This window comes from Perca fluviatilis, chromosome 18 (genome assembly GCF_010015445.1).
Source record: "Perca fluviatilis chromosome 18, GENO_Pfluv_1.0, whole genome shotgun sequence".
Lineage (NCBI taxonomy): Eukaryota > Metazoa > Chordata > Actinopteri > Perciformes > Percidae > Perca > Perca fluviatilis.
In genome coordinates, this window is record NC_053129.1 from 12,582,921 (window position 1) to 12,599,806 (window position 16,886).

A 16,886-nucleotide genomic window follows, 5' to 3' on the forward strand; every position below is an offset into this window, starting at 1 on the left:
CAGGTTACAGCTAACGTTAATTTGATATAGCCTAACTTAGCTGTTAGCAAGCTAATGAGCCAATAATCAAACCTGTAACAGCTAACGTTACAGTTGGTGTAAAGCTAATTTGCCAATTAGAATTATATATATATATATATGGTTGGTACAAGTTTACTAACAACAGTACTGACGTCCAACGGTAAAACTGATTGCCACATTAAAACAATAAACGAACGCGCGTCTGAAAATGAAAACAATTACCCGGCAGGCCCCAGCGAGGATCGAACTCGCGACCCCTGGTTTACAAGACCAGTGCTCTAACCACTGAGCTATGGAGCCTGAACTAGCACTACCTTGACTACAATAACAATTTAAATGTGTGAAAGATGATGCGGAATTTGTTTAGATGTAGCTAGGTATTGAACTGAGCGAGTCTAACAGACTTTGGACTAGCTTTCTGGCGATCTAACGTTACAGTCTATTGAGCTTGAGTTACCAAAATGGCAGTTTTCCATGTACTTTTGAGCTGGACTGCTTTGTTTCTGCTCTTTCTGATTTTCATATCGTTTCTTGGTTATTGCTTATATGTTAAACACATTCATACGAAATATGACCACATACCCGGACCACCGAGAGACAAGTAAGTAACGTTAAGTGCATGGTGGTTTATCGTTAAGTTGATTCTAGCGCTAACGTTGTTTGTTTTCATGTCACCTAGCGAGCTAACATTAGCTAAAACTATTGTGTTGTTGACATTACCTGGCACTTTGGGATTTTTTTCGCCCACAGTTTTCTCTTCGGTCATTCACCAACCTTTTTAAGGTTAATGAAAAAAGACGACATCATTCACGACGCGTTTCTGGAATGGTAAGCGCAGTTATGTTTCATGCATTTGCTTAAGACAAGTAGGTTATGTATATTATAAATAACACACAACAAACGCCATGCAGGCCCCGTACCAGATATAAAACAAAATGGTCTAAAAGTCAAATCTAAAACTTGTTGAAAACTTGAGCCAGGTAAAATGGCTGTCATGTGCTATCAAGGTGTTAGCAAGTCAGAATTACATCTCATATCTATTCTATAATGGTACCTGGGACCTGACTTGACAGCGTTGGTTCCGATTTTTTGCATTGGATTTACGGATATTCTGGTGAGAGACGGATGTGATGTAAACTATAGTGCTTAAAACCTGTAATAACGATAATATGACGTCATTTACAGGGCCGAGACATATGGTCCTGTTTGCAGAATAAATATTCTGCATTACGTTGCGCTCATTGTGACCTGCCCAGAAGCGACCAAGGTAATAAACACAGCACCTTACATATAACCATCATGTTGCATAAGCATTGCACAACAAACAGTGTAAAAGTGCGCATAAAGATAATAGTGGTAAAATAATGCCCCTACAGTGCCAACTATTGTCCTTTTGGGTAAAAATGGATAAGCAATATCTTGATATTATTAACATTAAAAACACCTTGTCTTTCAATGTTCCCTCTTGTGATTGGCTCTGTTTCAGGAGATCCTGATGTCCCCAAAGTATCCAAAAGATATGTTCTACAGCAAAATCTTCAACCTGTTTGGTCAAAGGTAATTTGTCAGACCATCAGATTAGTTATACTTTTCATACTTTTTCATAACAGTGTAATCTGTGATACTGTCAATATGTTGAATTTCTTAACTGACAACAACTTATGTTTTCTGTATGTGAGTATTATCAGCCCACTTTTGTTTGGTTCCCTTTACTGTTTTGTTATGCCGAATCATTTACAACCTTCTATAGCTATTTTGAATGTCCTGTGTTCCACGTCTCTTTTCAAGGTTCCTAGGTAATGGCCTGATAACAGCAAGAGATCATGAGAAGTGGTATAAACAGCGGCGGATCATGGACCCTGCGTTCAGCAGCTTGTGAGTTATTTAATAATCACAAAGATGGAATCAACTATCTGCTCAACCTTCATTTTATATCCGGTGTTTGCAATCATTGTAGATTCTGTTTAGATTGTGGGTATCTTTTGCTCTTTATTCTTTTGGAGAACATTGTCCAATTGTATGTCCTGCTAGTCCACTGTCTAAAACTACTACACTTCCAGGTATTTGAGAGGTCTAACCGGCACCTTCAACGAGAGGGCAGAGAAACTGATGACTACACTTACAGATGTCGCTGATAACATGACAGAGGCCAGCATGCTCCACCTCATGAACTCTTTTACCCTTGATGTTATTGCTAAGGTATTGTGCTATAGTCTGTTTTACGTCTTCCACAGCAGTAATGATCCAAAAGGTTTTCTTGCATGTGACAAAAGCACCAGCTTATGATGAAAGTAAAAAAAAAAAAGAAAAAGGTATAATCAAGTTGTAACTACCTTATTTTCTTGATAACGCTCAGGTTGCATTTGGAGTGGATTTAGACCTGCAGAAGGATAGATTAATTTTCCCTAAAGCCATCGAGACATGTCTGAAAGGGATGCTCTACATAGCCAGAGACATCTTCTATGAGGTATGACTTGACTACAAATTTGTAAGGAGTTTGTGTGGTGACGATATCATAAACTGTTTGCAATCCTCAAATCTTGCATTTCCAGTACAAGCTGAAGAACCGACCATTCATTAAGAAAGTGAGGGAAGCTTGCCGCCTGCTGCGTACAACTGGAGCTAAGTGGATTAATGACCGAAAGACTGCCATGCAAAACGGCGATGACGTCCCCAAGGACATCCTCACACAGATCATCAAAACAGCTGGCAAAGGTTATCTAAAGTTTGATTCGATTAGATAAGAAGAATTTTTAAAGATAATTTTTTGGGGGCATTCTAAGCCTTAATTTGACAGGACAGCTGAAGACAGGAAAGGGGAGAGAGAGGGGGAATGACATGCAGCAAAGGGCCGTGGGTCGGAATCAAACCTGCGTCCGCTGAAGATACCAAGAAAGTTTAAACTTCCCTCTGTTGTAATAGGGTCATGGCAGTTGGTGGTTTAGTGCCTAAATTAAAAATTTATTTTAAACCGTGGCGAATAGTATGACAAAAAATAGAAGAACTACATGTAAACTAAAAACATCTTTATCTCAACATGTCATGTGCATCATTACCATTCCATAGTATTAGATTTGCAGAGCAGAAGTGCAGTGTTAAGCTACTACCTGTTCACAATCAGATACAGTAGATAGGACAGGCCAGTTAATATGCATGTATTAATGAGTTCAACTTTCAGTCCAACATGGATTTTAATGTTACAAATGATATGATAAGATAACGAGGTATATTGGTTTACTTGTTCATTTTTCTTTTCTTATTATTCCAGAGGAAAGCATAACTAAAGAAGACGAAGAGTCGATGTTGGACAACTTTGTGACATTTTTCATTGCGGGTAAGTCTGTGTTGTCTCTGCTTTGATGTGTGGAATGATCCAAAAAGGAGCTTGAAGCTGTGCTTCATAGTGAGGCTAACAATGTTAAAGGGACACTTTCAATAAAACATATTTCCCTCTTACCTAGAATGGGAACTATCCACCAGTTTAGGTGTGAATACTTTTCAAGTATAGTGACATAGTTATTCACAAAAACCCATGCTTTTATGTCTGTGTATTATTACCATCACCACCACTTATATTTAAGTCCTATATTTGATCGTGTTTTTGATGAACTGTTCCTTTAAGCACAACTTTGGGGTTTTGAAGGTGATGTTCTAACATTTTAGGGCAAGAAACAACTGCTAATCAACTGGCTTTTTGCATCATGGAACTTGGGAGACATCGTGACATTCTGGAGAAGTAAGAACCAAAAATGAGGCGCAAAACTGTTTCACATTGTCACTTTTGAATACTGGTTTCTTCAGTTGGGTTTTTCTTTCTCAGAGTGAAGAAAGAGGTGGATGATGTCGTTGGGATGAAACAGGAGATCAGTTATGATGATCTGGGACAACTGGTCTACCTCTCACAGGTACATGAAGTTAGGGAAAAGATGGTTTAGCTCTTTAGGACTGAAGCACGTTGTGAATCACTGACTCTCAAGTTAGCCTATACAATTAGTGTTCTTGTTTTCAATATGAAAAACTAAACCAAGATTTGCCTCCTCTCTGTTATTATAATTAAATATACTTAAATACATTTTATTTTTTAACAAATTGACCCAAAATCACACTGTAACCTCCTCCCAGGTGCTGAAAGAGACTCTGAGGATGTACTCGACAGCTCCAGGCACATCTCGTGAAATACTGGAAGACATTGTCATCGATGGAATCCACATACCTGGAGGAGTCTCATGTCATGTGAGTACTTCTAAAGCAGTGTGCAGTGCAGTGTGTCAGAACCCCAAAAGGTTTTATAGTTAGGTTTTTATTTATTTATGTACATAAGCACAATGGCACGTATCACTTAAAAAAAACACACACACACAACGAAAGTTGTTTTTAGAATACTGACAAAGCATTAAAAAGGTCTCTGAAAACACACACTCTGACCAGCCTCACAACAACACTGCTCTCCAAACACCAATCAGACTAAGGCAACTTATAACACAATGTAAAGAAATCTATCTGGAACTTGGAAAGAAGAAACTAAAAGCCAAAGTAGATTAGAATGTTATCTGGCCCTCAAAAGAGATTATGAATTATCAGAATATCTCTCTACTGTCAGAGATAGAATGCAGAGACATATCCTAACTTAGTACAGGCTCAGTGACCACAAACTGGCAATCAAAACAGGAAGACACAAAAATCATGGCAGTGACCACATGTGTGTATGTGTGTGTATATATATATATATATATATATATATATATATATATATATATATATATATAAAATCAATCAATTTCACTTTTGCCTGCCGTTTACGGGACACTATTGCCTTGCTTTATTAGCCTGCTAATAATAGCCTGTACCTGAGTTGTGCATTTGTGGGTCCATTCTGTGTGTGTGATAAAAACCTCCAGTAACACAAGGAACATTTATTTTAACAAGTTCAACTCTGCAATCTCACATTTTATATGATCTGAGTGACTTCTCAAAATTAAAAAATACTCCTGCAGGAGTATTTTTTAATTAATCCCATGGGAGAAGGAGACAAGGTATATCTTGGTGCCCAAAATGTATCAACATGCCACAACCTGAGGAACAGTGAATATTAATCTGCTATCAAAATGTTTTGAAATTCAGTTCAGCTCCTATGCGACTGGGAGAATGGAGAAATTCTTCAAGGACCCGCTGACATTTGATCCAGACAGATTTCACCCAGATGCTCCCAAGTAAGTGCCATACAAGTTTTCACAAAATTACACATTTTATTTTTAGTCTTAACATTTTAGAACACTGATCGTTGTCCCAGATGAAAGGAGGGAACCATTGTACATTAGTGATGCTGTCTCTTATCTGTTTTACAAGGCCGTATTATTGCTACTTCCCCTTTGCCCTCGGCCCACGCTCATGCCTAGGACAGAACTTTGCTCAGGTGGGTGATGTCATTAATAGTCAACACACACAAAAACATAACAATGCATGAAGTTAACTGTGTTAAAGTGTGTGTTGGTGCGATTGCAGATGGAGGCTAAAGTGGTGATGGCCAAGCTGCTCCAGAGGTTTGACTTCACCCTTGTCCCGGGACAGACCTTTGATATAATGGACACTGGCACACTCAGGCCAAAGAGTGGAGTGGTGTGCTCTGTCAGACACAGGGATCAAAACAAGTAAATGTCTTACAGGGTCATATAACATGAGAAGAAACAAAAATGGTTCACGTGGTGTGTATGGGTTTTTGGGTTACTTAGACTAGCTTACTGTCTGCAGCTTTGGACTCCTGCCTTAGCCAAAAGCATCTTATGCTGCAGAGTTGTTTGATCACTTTTCTGTGAATGTTTAGCCTTTATATAGAACATAGTATTATCAGTGCTTGTTTTGATGAAACAAACAGTATATGCACATGCAGTTATGAGGATGAATTGCCCCTTGTGGCATACAGTTTTCTGTATCTGTTATTACTGACCACTAATAAGCATTATGGGGAAACAAACTAACCACTTTTCCTTCTGATATTAGCAGTTATTAGCCTGTTAAACATTTCTAAACTAATGAAAATAATATAACCATTTGACACATTATAGTTTTTTAGAATCAGCTTTATTGGTTTTTTGTACACATACAGATGCTTTTTTCTGCTGCAGAAATAACTTTGTTTGTTTTGCACTTCAATAAACTAATGATTAATTTAATGCCTGACAATGTGATTTTATTCCATGCTGTTTATGTACTCAACCTGCTGTGTCTGGCTGTTATTGACAGTGTACACACGAGGCGGTGTGACCTTGCAAAAATAAATCTAAACAGCACCTGTTAAGCTACAAATTCATTAGAACTCTTCTAGCTTAATTTAGGAGATTTTTCATTTCTTTTTTTTTAGATGTAATACAAGTTGTTGAGTGGGGAATCACAGTTTATTCAGAGGCTGATCTTCATACAAGGGCTGTTAAAGTCAAAGTTTTAATTTAGAAACGATTAGTTATTGGGCCAGTTACTTAAAAAACAGTTTATTTGCTTAGAAATGAACAAATACAAAAAAAACTAGTTTTTATTAATAACAGTCGAACATATTGTAAATAGTAAAAGCTAAATATATACTACACAAAACGCTTTAAATGTGTGTTTATTACATTATACGTTTATTATTTTAACTTAATCAGGGTTTGTTAACATTTTAATTCTTTAAAATTAGTTAGTTTTATTTATTTTATTTTTTTATTCATCCTCGACGTTGAGACCGAGTCAAGCATTTAGTTTGACAGTTTCCCCGGATCACGGCGCAGGCTCGACTTGCACTATCTGGTTTGCGTTTCCCAACACCCTGTCCGCCTATGGGAGGTCGGCGGTGTCAGTGGGTAACAGATAATGGAGGAGAAACACACACACACACACACACACACACACACACACACACACACACACACACACACACACACACACACACACACACACACTCTTAGATACACACAAGATAGGTCGAGAGAGAGCCACAGGGGGACTTCTCAGCTATGTACTGTAAATGAAAAGCCAGCCTGTCAGGACGTCCCTCATTCCTGGATAAAAAAAAGAAGAAGTGGGTCTCTCTCCTCTTGGTGGCACAGCAGCAACCCCGGGTTTATAAGACCAGTGCTCTAAACACTGAGCTATGCCGTGCCCGAACTAGCACTATTATTAGAACAATACAAATTTGAAGGTGTGAAAGGTGTTCCGGAAGTTGTTTTGCCGCAGTTATTGAACTACTTCACGAACGAGTCTAATAACTTTGGACTAGCTTTCTGGCGGTCTAACGTTACAGTCTATTGAGCTTGAGTTACCAAAATGCCAGTTTTCCATGTATTTTTGAGCTGGACTGCTTTGTTTCTGCTCTTTCTGATTTTCATATCGTTTCTTGGTTATTGCTTATATGTTAAACACATTCATACGAAATATGACCACATACCCGGACCCCCGAGAGACAAGTAAGTTAACGTTAAGTGCATGGTGGTTTATCGTTAAGTTGATTCTAGCGCTAACGTTGTTTGTTTTCATGTCACCTAGCGAGCTAACATTAGCTAAAACTATTGTGTTGTTGACATCACCTGGCACTTTGGGATTTTTTTCGCCCACAGTTTTCTCTTCGGACATTCACCAACCTTTTTAAGGTTAATGAAAAAAGGCGACATCATTCACGACACGTTTCTGGAATGGTAAGCGCAGTTATGTTTCATGCATTTGCTTAAGACAAAAGTAGGTTATGTGAATATTAAACATTTAAATGGAAAAATGCAGTGGTGTAGTCTACATGATACGCAGGTATACGCAGTATACCCACAAAGAAAGCTCCAGGATTTCCATATACCCTCTTAAAAATGCCCAATGACACGCAACAACAAACTTTCCATTATATTTTTGATATATTTTGAATTGTCATCTGTGTTTTTCTTCTTCACATAGGCTAAATAAAGGTATTGTAAAGTTATAAAAGTGTATCCAAAAACAGGAAATGAAGTCGTTGATGCTCAAAACTTCCCTGGGGAGGACAGCCAGATCCCCCACTATGATAAGGCCTCCCCTCCCCCAAAAGCAGATTCTTGCAAATGTATACTGTATACAGTCAAAGAGGGTAGACGGGCTCTGCTACAGTATACCCACTACAATACAGACCAGAGTGATAGAGAAAACAGACTACACCACTGGAAAAATGTCAACTCACAACAAATGCCATGCAGATATACCATGGCATTTATAAGTACCAGATATAAAACAAAATTGCAGCAAGTCTAAAACTTCAGCCAGGTAACATGGCTGCCATGTGGTTCTATCGCGGTGTTAGCAAGTCAGAATTACATCTCATATCTATTCTATAATGGTACCTGGGACCTGACTTGACAGCGTTGGCTCAGAGTTTTTGCACTGGATTTTCGGATATTCTGGTGAAAGACGGATGTGATGTAAACTATAGTGCTTAACCCGTGGTGCGCTTGTTAGTTACCTGTAATAACGATAATATGACATATCATTTACAGGGCCGAGACATATGGGCCTGTTTGCAGAATAAATGTTCTACATTACGTTTTGCTCATTGTGACCTGCCCAAAAGCGACCAAGGTAAACATAGCACCTTACAGTAGTTATATAACCATCATGTTGCATAAGCATTGCACAATAAACAGTGTAAAAGTGTGCATAAAGACAGCTAGTCCTGCTTTGGTAAAAAAAAATGTCCCTACAGTGCCAACTAATGTCCTTTTGGGTGAAAATGGATAAGCAATATCTTGATAATATTAACATTAAAAACACCTTGTCTTTCAATGTTCCCTCTTGTGATTGGCTCTGTTTCAGGAGATCCTGATGTCCCCAAAGTATCCAAAAGATAGATTCTACAGCAGAATCTTCAACCTGTTTGGTCAAAGGTAATTTGTCAGACTATCAGATTAGTTATACTTTTCATACTTTTTCATAACAGTGTAATCTGATACTGTCAATATGTTGAATTTCTTAACTGACAACAACTTGTGTTTTCTGTATGTGAGTATTATCAGCCCACTTTTGTTTGGTTCCCTTTACTGTTTTGTTATGCCGAATCATTTACAACCTTCTATAGCTATTTTGAATGTCCTGTGTTCCACGTCTCTTTTCAAGGTTCCTAGGTAATGGCCTGGTAACAGCAAGAGATCATGAGAAGTGGTATAAACAGCGGCGGATCATGGACCCTGCGTTCAGCAGCTTGTGAGTTATTTAATAATCACAAAGATGGAATCAACTATCTGCTCAACCTTCATTTTATATCCGGTGTTTGCAATCATTGTATATTCTGTTTAGATTGTGGGTATCTTTTGCTCTTTATTCTTTTGGAGAACATTGTCCAATTGTATGTCTTGCTAGTCCACTGTCTAAAACTACTACACTTCCAGGTATTTGAGAGGTCTAACCGGCACCTTCAACGAGAGGGCAGAGAAACTGATGACTACACTTACAGATGTCGCTGATAACATGACAGAGGCCAGCATGCTCCACCTCATGAACTCTTTTACTCTTGATGTTATTGCTAAGGTATTGTGCTATAGTCTGTTTTATGTCTTCCACAGCAGTAATGATCCAAAAAGTTTTTCTTGAATGTGACAAAAGCACAAGCTTAGGACGAAAGTAAAAAAAAGAAAAAAAAGAAGGTATAATCAAGTTGTAACTACCTTATTTTCTTGATAACTCTCAGGTTGCATTTGGAGTGGATTTAGACCTGCAGGAGGATAGATCAATTTTCCCTAAAGCCATCGAGACATGTCTGAAAGGGATGCTCTACAAAGCCAGAGACCTCTTATATGAAGTATGACTTCACAAAAAAAATTGTAAGGAGTTTGTGTGGTGATGATATTATAAACTGTTTGCGATCCTCAAATCTTGCATTTCCAGTACAAGCTGAAGAACCGACCATTCATTAAGAAAGTGAGGGAAGCTTGCCGCCTGCTGCGTACAACTGGAGCTAAGTGGATTAATGACCGAAAGACTGCCATGCAAAACGGCGATGACGTCCCCAAGGACATCCTCACACAGATCATCAAAACAGCCGGCAAAGGTTATGGTCCCTAAAGTTTGATAAGAAGAACTTTTAAAGATTATTTCTTTGGGGCATTCTAAGCCTTAATTTGACAGGAAAGCTGAAGACAGGAAAGGGGAGAGAGAGGGGGAATGACATGCAGCAAAGGGCCGTGGGTCGGAATCAAACCTCCGTCCGCTGAAGATACCAAGAACGTTTAAACTTCCCTCTGTTGTAATAGGGTCATGGCAGTTGCAAACAATGGTTTTGGTGGTTTAGTGCCTAAATTAAAACAGACTATTTATTTTAAACTGTGGAGAATAGTATGACAAAAAAATAGAAGAACTACATTGTAGCAGTTCCACTGCTGTAGACCTCTGTTCACAGCGAACCACAAACACACAGGGAGGAATATTTGCCACAGCTCTTTATTTGAGGTACGCATCAGCAAGGAATAGTCCCACAATCTGTCTGGAGCTCCCTCGCTCCCACTTGGCCCGAGGCTCTCGGTCGCGAGGGCAAACCTTGCGCTGTCCAGCCCACCACACAGTGTCCACGTCACCTCTCTCACAGTCGGCCATCAAGAGCTTGCTCCGGCTCACTACTGCTTTAAAGGGAGAGCATGATTAGACAACTCGCTGCAGCTGTAGCAATCAGTCCCTCCCTACCTGCTCACCTGAGCCACCACATCCACCCCACACTCCCTCCACACCACCACATACATGTAAACTACAAACATCTTTATCTCAACATGTCATGTGCATCATTACCATTCCATAGTATTAGATTTGCAGAGCAGAAGTGCAGTGTTAAGCTACTACCTGTTCACAATCAGATACAGTAGATAGGACAGGCCAGTTAATATGCATGTATTAATGAGTTCAACTTTCAGTCCAACATGGATTTTAATGTTACAAATGATATGATAAGATAACGAGGTATATTGGTTTACTTGTTCATTTTTCTTTTCTTACTATTCCAGAGGAAAGCATGACTAAAGAAGACGAAGAGTTGATGTTGGACAACTTTGTGACATTTTTCATTGCGGGTGAGTCTGTGTTGTCTCTGCTTTGATGTGTGGAATGATCCAAAAAGGAGCTTGAAGCTGTGCTTATAGTATATAATATAGTGACATAGTTATTCACAAAAATCCATGCTCTTATGTCTGTGTATTATTACCATCACCACCACTTATATTTAAGTCCTATATTTGATCGTGTTTTTGATGAACTGTTCCTTTAAGCACAACGTTGGGGTTTTGAAGGTGATGTTCTAACATTTTAGGGCAAGAAACAACTGCTAATCAACTGGCTTTTTGCATCATGGAACTTGGGAGACATTGTGACATTCTGGAGAAGTATGAACCAAAAATGAGGCGCAAAACTGTTTCACATTGTCACTTTTGAATACTGGTTTCTTCAGCTGGGTTTTTATTTCTCAGAGTGAAGAAAGAGGTGGATGATGTCGTTGGGATGAAACAGGAGATCAGTTATGATGATCTGGGACAACTGGTCTACCTCTCACAGGTACATGAAGTTAGGGAAAAGATGGTTTAGCTCTTTAGGACTGAATCACATTGTGAATCACTGACTCTCAAGTTAGCGTATACAATTAGTGTTCTTGTTTTCAATATGAAAAACTAAACCAAGATTTGCCTCCTCTCTGTAATTCTACTTAAATGTACTTGAATACATTTTATTTTTTAAGAAATTGACCCAAAATCACATTGCACTCCTCCCAGGTGCTGAAAGAGACTCTGAGGATGTACTCGACAGCTCCAGGCACATCTCGTGCAATAGTGGAAGATATTGTCATCGATGGAATCCACATACCGGGAGGAGTCTCATGTTTTGTGAGTACTTCTAAAGCAGGAAGTGTGTCAGAACCCAAAAGGTTTTATAGTTAGTTTTTTATTTATTCACGTACATAAGCACAATGGCACCTATCACTTAATAAAAAACCACACACAACAAAAGTTGTTTTTAGAATAAATGAATGTATACTTTATTAATCCCGCAAGGGGAAATTACAATACTGACAAATCATTAAAAAAGGTCTCTGAAAACACACACTCTGACCAGCCTCACAACAACACTGTTCTCCAAACACCAATCAGACTAAAGGCAAATCATAACACAATGTAAAGAAATCTATCTGCAACATTGGAAAGAAGAAACTAAAAGCCAAAGTAGATTAGAATTTTATCTGGCCCTCACAAGAGATTATGAATTATCAGAATATCTCTCTACTGTCAGAGATAGAATGCAGAGACATATCCTAACCAAGTACAGGCTCAGTGACCACAAACTGGCAATCAAAATAGGAAGACACAAAAATCATGGCAACGAAAAGAAAACACTTAAATGTGGTCACTGTTTGACAGGTGAGGTTGAGACAAAGCTCCTCTCCTACAATATAAAACCTTCAGTAACACAAGGAACATTCATTTTAACAAGTTCAACTCTGTAATCTCAGATTTTATAGGGCTGAATGACTTCTCAAAATTAAAAAAATACTCCTGAGAGAAGGAGACAGGGCATACAGTATCTTGCTGCCCAAAATGTATCAACATGCCACAACCTGAAGAACAGTGAATATTAATCTGCTATCAAAATGTTTCGAAATTCAGTTCAGCTCCCATGCGACTCAGAGAATGGAGAAATTCTTCAAGGACCCGCTGACATTTGATCCAGACAGATTTCACCCAGATGCTCCCAAGTAAGTAGCATACACGTTTTCACAAAATTACGCATTTTACTTTTAGTCTTAATAATTTCAAACACTGATTGTTGTCCCAGATGAAAGGAGAGAAAGATTGTACATTAAGTGATGCTGTCTCTTATCTGTTTTACAAGGCCGTATTATTGCTACTTCCCCTTTGCACTCGGCCCACGCTCATGCCTAGGACAGAACTTTGCTCAGGTGGGTGATGTCATTAATAGTCAACACACACAAAAACAACAACGCATGAAATTAAAAGTGCTGTAAGTGATGTGACGCATTTTTAGGCTACAACATTTTTCGTTACATACAGCAAACATCTCCTCGCTATCCCCTAGCTGCCTTTCCCCTGAACACACTGAAAAAAAAACGCGGTCTCTGTAGACAGCCCAGGCTCCCCAAACGGCAACAAAAACAAACTGTGCCAACCTGCACCATGAACCATAACAAACAGTGTTCCAGCCAATAACCGACAAGAAGGAGCTGGTTGAGCCATCACTGCAGCAGCGTTAGCACGTAGGCTACTTCCACAATGCGTATTCACGACTCAACCAACTCCCTCTTGTCGGTTATTGGCTGGAACACTGTTTGTTATGGTTCGTGGTGCTGGGCCCTATTTCAAGTAGAAGGTTTAACAAACTCTGAGTCTAACCCTGATGTCTGAGTTGATTTACCCTGAGATGGGAAACTGAGTTTTCGGTTTCAGAACAGCTGATATGAGTTAGTTCAATCAACTCAGAGTAGGTTCACGCGCGTGCACCACCACAATAAAAAGGCAGCATGAATGGAGCCATGATTCTACGATGCTAGAGTAAATGCGTATATTCCAATATAGTGTATATCATTTTTAATTTAATTTAATTTAATTTAAGTATAGCCTAACATTACTGGTGAAATGGTATTGAACCTATAATCTATTTCATTTAGGTGCAATCCTGCGGGCGAAAAAGTCCTGGTCCTACTAATCCCATTCTGAGGCTGCAGCACCATCATTAAAAGAATTATAATCCATAATCTTTTATTTCAAAGGGTTTACCTCATTCACCTGCAATACTGTATTATATTATTATTATTATTCTTTTAAAAACGTTTAAAACACGTTTCAGAGCGAGTCACACTCTTCTGATGGCTCTTTGCTACAGTGGCTTTACTAAAATGCTCTGCATCACCAATGCTGTAAAGACAAATGCCGTTTGCAAAAAAACGTAATGCGACACAAATAATCTGCTGGGATGTAAGAGCATAGATGGGTGACGTTAGTGATATGAGGACGAATAAGGTTATGTAGCCTAGGCAACATAACTGATCGACTGGAAAGAAAAACGATACCACTCAAATAGGAAGTTATCTGAAAATTAAAATGTCGGGGCTTCAATACCATCTCCCGACGTACCTTTAAAGCTGCTTACACATATAGCCGACGGCCGACCGTTGACAGAAAAGCTCGAAATGATCAGTCTCCCCGTGTTGGTCCCAAAAGTGCCACAGAACACACCAACAAGACGAGAGACGTAATACATCTCTATAACAGCAGGCAGCGCTAATCTGTATTGTTGCCCAGGAAATGAAAACCTGCTGATTGGACGAACGCGTCACATGGGTTTGTTTTCTCTGGAAATTCAAAGCCAGACTGTCATGGCGGCCGTTCAGAATACGATCTCATATTGTACTAAAATAGTTCACTGAAACGTGTTTCTGAGAACATTTTAAGCGAGAAATAGGCCATGCAGTTGCTGAATCTGTCTTCATTTCAGCTCAACAAAGGTCAGTTTAAAAGATTTTTGTCAGATTTTGAGAGACTCTAATCACGCACATTCTGCTCGCCATTTCCGGGTGAGTCCCGACTGCCCTGCCGCCGACCGAACATGTCAGGTCGGCCAAAATGAACGCCAACTGACGACGGCATGGGACACACCCAACAGATTCGCGTCACTGACCTCGCCAGACTGTCTAACGGCCGATAATCGGCTAAGTGTGTCCCGGCTATAACTCTCTGTGAAGTAAAGCAGCTTCTTCATCAATGGGATCGTAGACAAAAGGAAATGCCATGTTTTGAGAAATAAAATATTTTATAGCATGGTTAATAAACATGGTTAATAAACCAACATATTCTTTTTTTATTCGATAACAAACTGCGCTAAAATGTGCCTGATCCAGACTGAATGAATGAGGAAATGAAAGGGCGCTGTGTGTGTGTGGGAGGAGACTGAGAGAAACTAGAGGTTTCTTGAAGAAACCCTGCTCCCGACCAGGTTAGGTTCACATGCTCAGTTACCATAGTAACTGACTCTGAGGTGAAGTTACCTCTCTTTCTGAAACAGAAAATCCAGAGTTTCCCTCATCTCATGGTTAACAAAATCAGAGTTTTCACTAAACATGCTTTCTGAAATACCACCCAGGTTGTTTGTTTTTGTTGCCGTTTGTGGAGCCTGGGCTGTCTACAGAGACCGCGTTTTTTTTTACAGTGTGTTATACAGCTAGCGGATAGTGAGGAGATGTTTGCTGTATGTGACAAAAAATGTTGTAGCCTAAAAAACGCGTCACATCACTTAGAGCACCTTTAACTCAATGTGTGTTGGGCCAATTGCAGATGGAGGCTAAAGTGGTGATGGCCAAGCTGCTCCAGAGGTTTGACTTCACCCTTGTTCCGGGACAGACCTTTGATATAATGGACACTGGCACACTCAGGCCAAAGAGTGGAGTGGTGTGCTCTGTCAGACACAGGGATCAAAACAAGTAAATGTCTTACAGGGTCGTATAACATGAGAAGAAACAAAAATGGTTCACTCCTGCCTTAGCCAAAAGCATCTTATGCTGCAGAGTTCTTTTATCACTTTTCTGTGAATGTCTAGCCTTTATATAGAACATAGTATTATCAGTGCTTGTTTTAATGAAACAAACAGTATATCCACATGCAGTTATGAGGATGAATTGCCCCTTGTGGCATACAGTTTTCTGTATCTGTTATTAACGACCACTAATAAGCATATGGGGAAACAAACACTTTGCCTTCTGTTATTAGTTATTAACTTTGTTTGTTTTGCACTTCAATAAACTAATAATTAATTTAATGCCTGACAATGTGATTTTATTCCATGCTGTTTATGTACTCAACCTACTGTGTCTGGCTGTTATTGACAGTGTACACATGGGGTTGATGTGACCTTGCAAAAAAAATATCTAAAAAGCACCTGTTAAGCTACAAATTTATTAGAACTCTTCTTAGCTTAATTTATGAGATTTTTCATTTCTTTTTTTTAAGATGTAATACAAGTTATTGAGTGGTGTTAGAATATATTTGTGAGAGTAAGCTAACAGGATTGTAAAGTTCATGATTTTGACCTTGTTGTCTCGTTTCCCTGGGTTTTGAGAGGCCATCTAGTTCTACAGTGATTTGACATTACAAAAGTAGGGTGAGATAATGCCTGAAATGAAAAAGTCTTCTCTGATGAAGGGGGGAACAGGCAACAAGGTCAGTGTTTTTAAGTGCGTGATATGTGACACAAAGTATAGTGGAATGACCTGACTCTTGGAGCTGTTCAGACTTTTTTGGCAGCCTCCACTACTCAGACTCTCGCCTCTCCAGGTCCAAACGGTACCGAAATGACTAACAGGTGAGAGAATTACCTATTGCTTGATATAGCTAAAAATTCTCATATTTGGCCCTCACACTAAATGTTTTTTGGACCTGGGTGAGTGTGTATCATCTGAGCATTTCAAATTTAGCAAGAAAACATGTCTGGTGACTGATATTGCAATGCTGATACCTCTATTGACTGTGATCATGTTGGATAGGGTTTGTTATTGGGCACTGTGAGCATGTGTGCCAAATCCTAGTTGTTGTGATCATACATTCCAGGTAAAATAACTGATCATGTATGGTAAATCCTAGTTGTTGTGATCATACATTCCAGGTAAAATAACTGATCATGTATGGTAAATCCTAGTTGTTGTGATCATACATTCTGGGTAAGATAAGTCACTGTGATCATGTGTGGTAGATCCTAGGTGTTGTGACCATACACTCTGAGTGAAATAAGTGAATTGTTTTGCCGTTGTGATCATATGGCTGAATCTATAATTGCCGTGATCGTGTAGTTATACGTAATAGTTGTTTTGCCGTTGTGATCATATGGCTGAATCTATAATTGCC

At 39.1% G+C, this 16,886-nt stretch overlaps 2 protein-coding genes and 1 non-coding gene across 3 annotated transcripts; 2 read left to right on the forward strand and 1 right to left on the reverse strand.

Annotated features, from left to right (window-relative positions):
* Positions 1–248: 248 nt before the first annotated feature.
* trnat-ugu lies at positions 249–321 on the reverse strand. The gene has a single exon. It is a non-coding gene; the product is annotated as a tRNA-Thr (tRNA).
* Positions 322–383: 62 nt separating this feature from the next.
* On the forward strand, positions 384–6,172 carry LOC120546360 (cholesterol 24-hydroxylase-like). The gene is made up of 15 exons (XM_039781279.1): positions 384–622; positions 772–849; positions 1,207–1,288; positions 1,508–1,578; positions 1,810–1,896; positions 2,082–2,220; positions 2,378–2,488; positions 2,574–2,736; positions 3,290–3,355; positions 3,685–3,757; positions 3,842–3,926; positions 4,144–4,254; positions 5,143–5,231; positions 5,368–5,434; positions 5,524–6,172. The coding sequence occupies exons 1-15, from the start codon at positions 483–485 to the stop codon at positions 5,671–5,673; spliced, it is 1,512 nt and encodes a 503-aa protein (XP_039637213.1). The 5' UTR covers positions 384–482; the 3' UTR covers positions 5,674–6,172.
* An 812-nt stretch (positions 6,173–6,984) lies between these two features.
* On the forward strand, positions 6,985–15,804 carry LOC120546361 (cholesterol 24-hydroxylase-like). The gene is made up of 15 exons (XM_039781280.1): positions 6,985–7,457; positions 7,608–7,685; positions 8,505–8,586; positions 8,821–8,891; positions 9,121–9,207; positions 9,393–9,531; positions 9,692–9,802; positions 9,889–10,051; positions 10,995–11,060; positions 11,297–11,369; positions 11,454–11,538; positions 11,754–11,864; positions 12,642–12,730; positions 12,868–12,934; positions 15,324–15,804. The coding sequence occupies exons 1-15, from the start codon at positions 7,318–7,320 to the stop codon at positions 15,471–15,473; spliced, it is 1,512 nt and encodes a 503-aa protein (XP_039637214.1). The 5' UTR covers positions 6,985–7,317; the 3' UTR covers positions 15,474–15,804.
* The last annotated feature ends 1,082 nt before the right edge of the window (positions 15,805–16,886 follow it).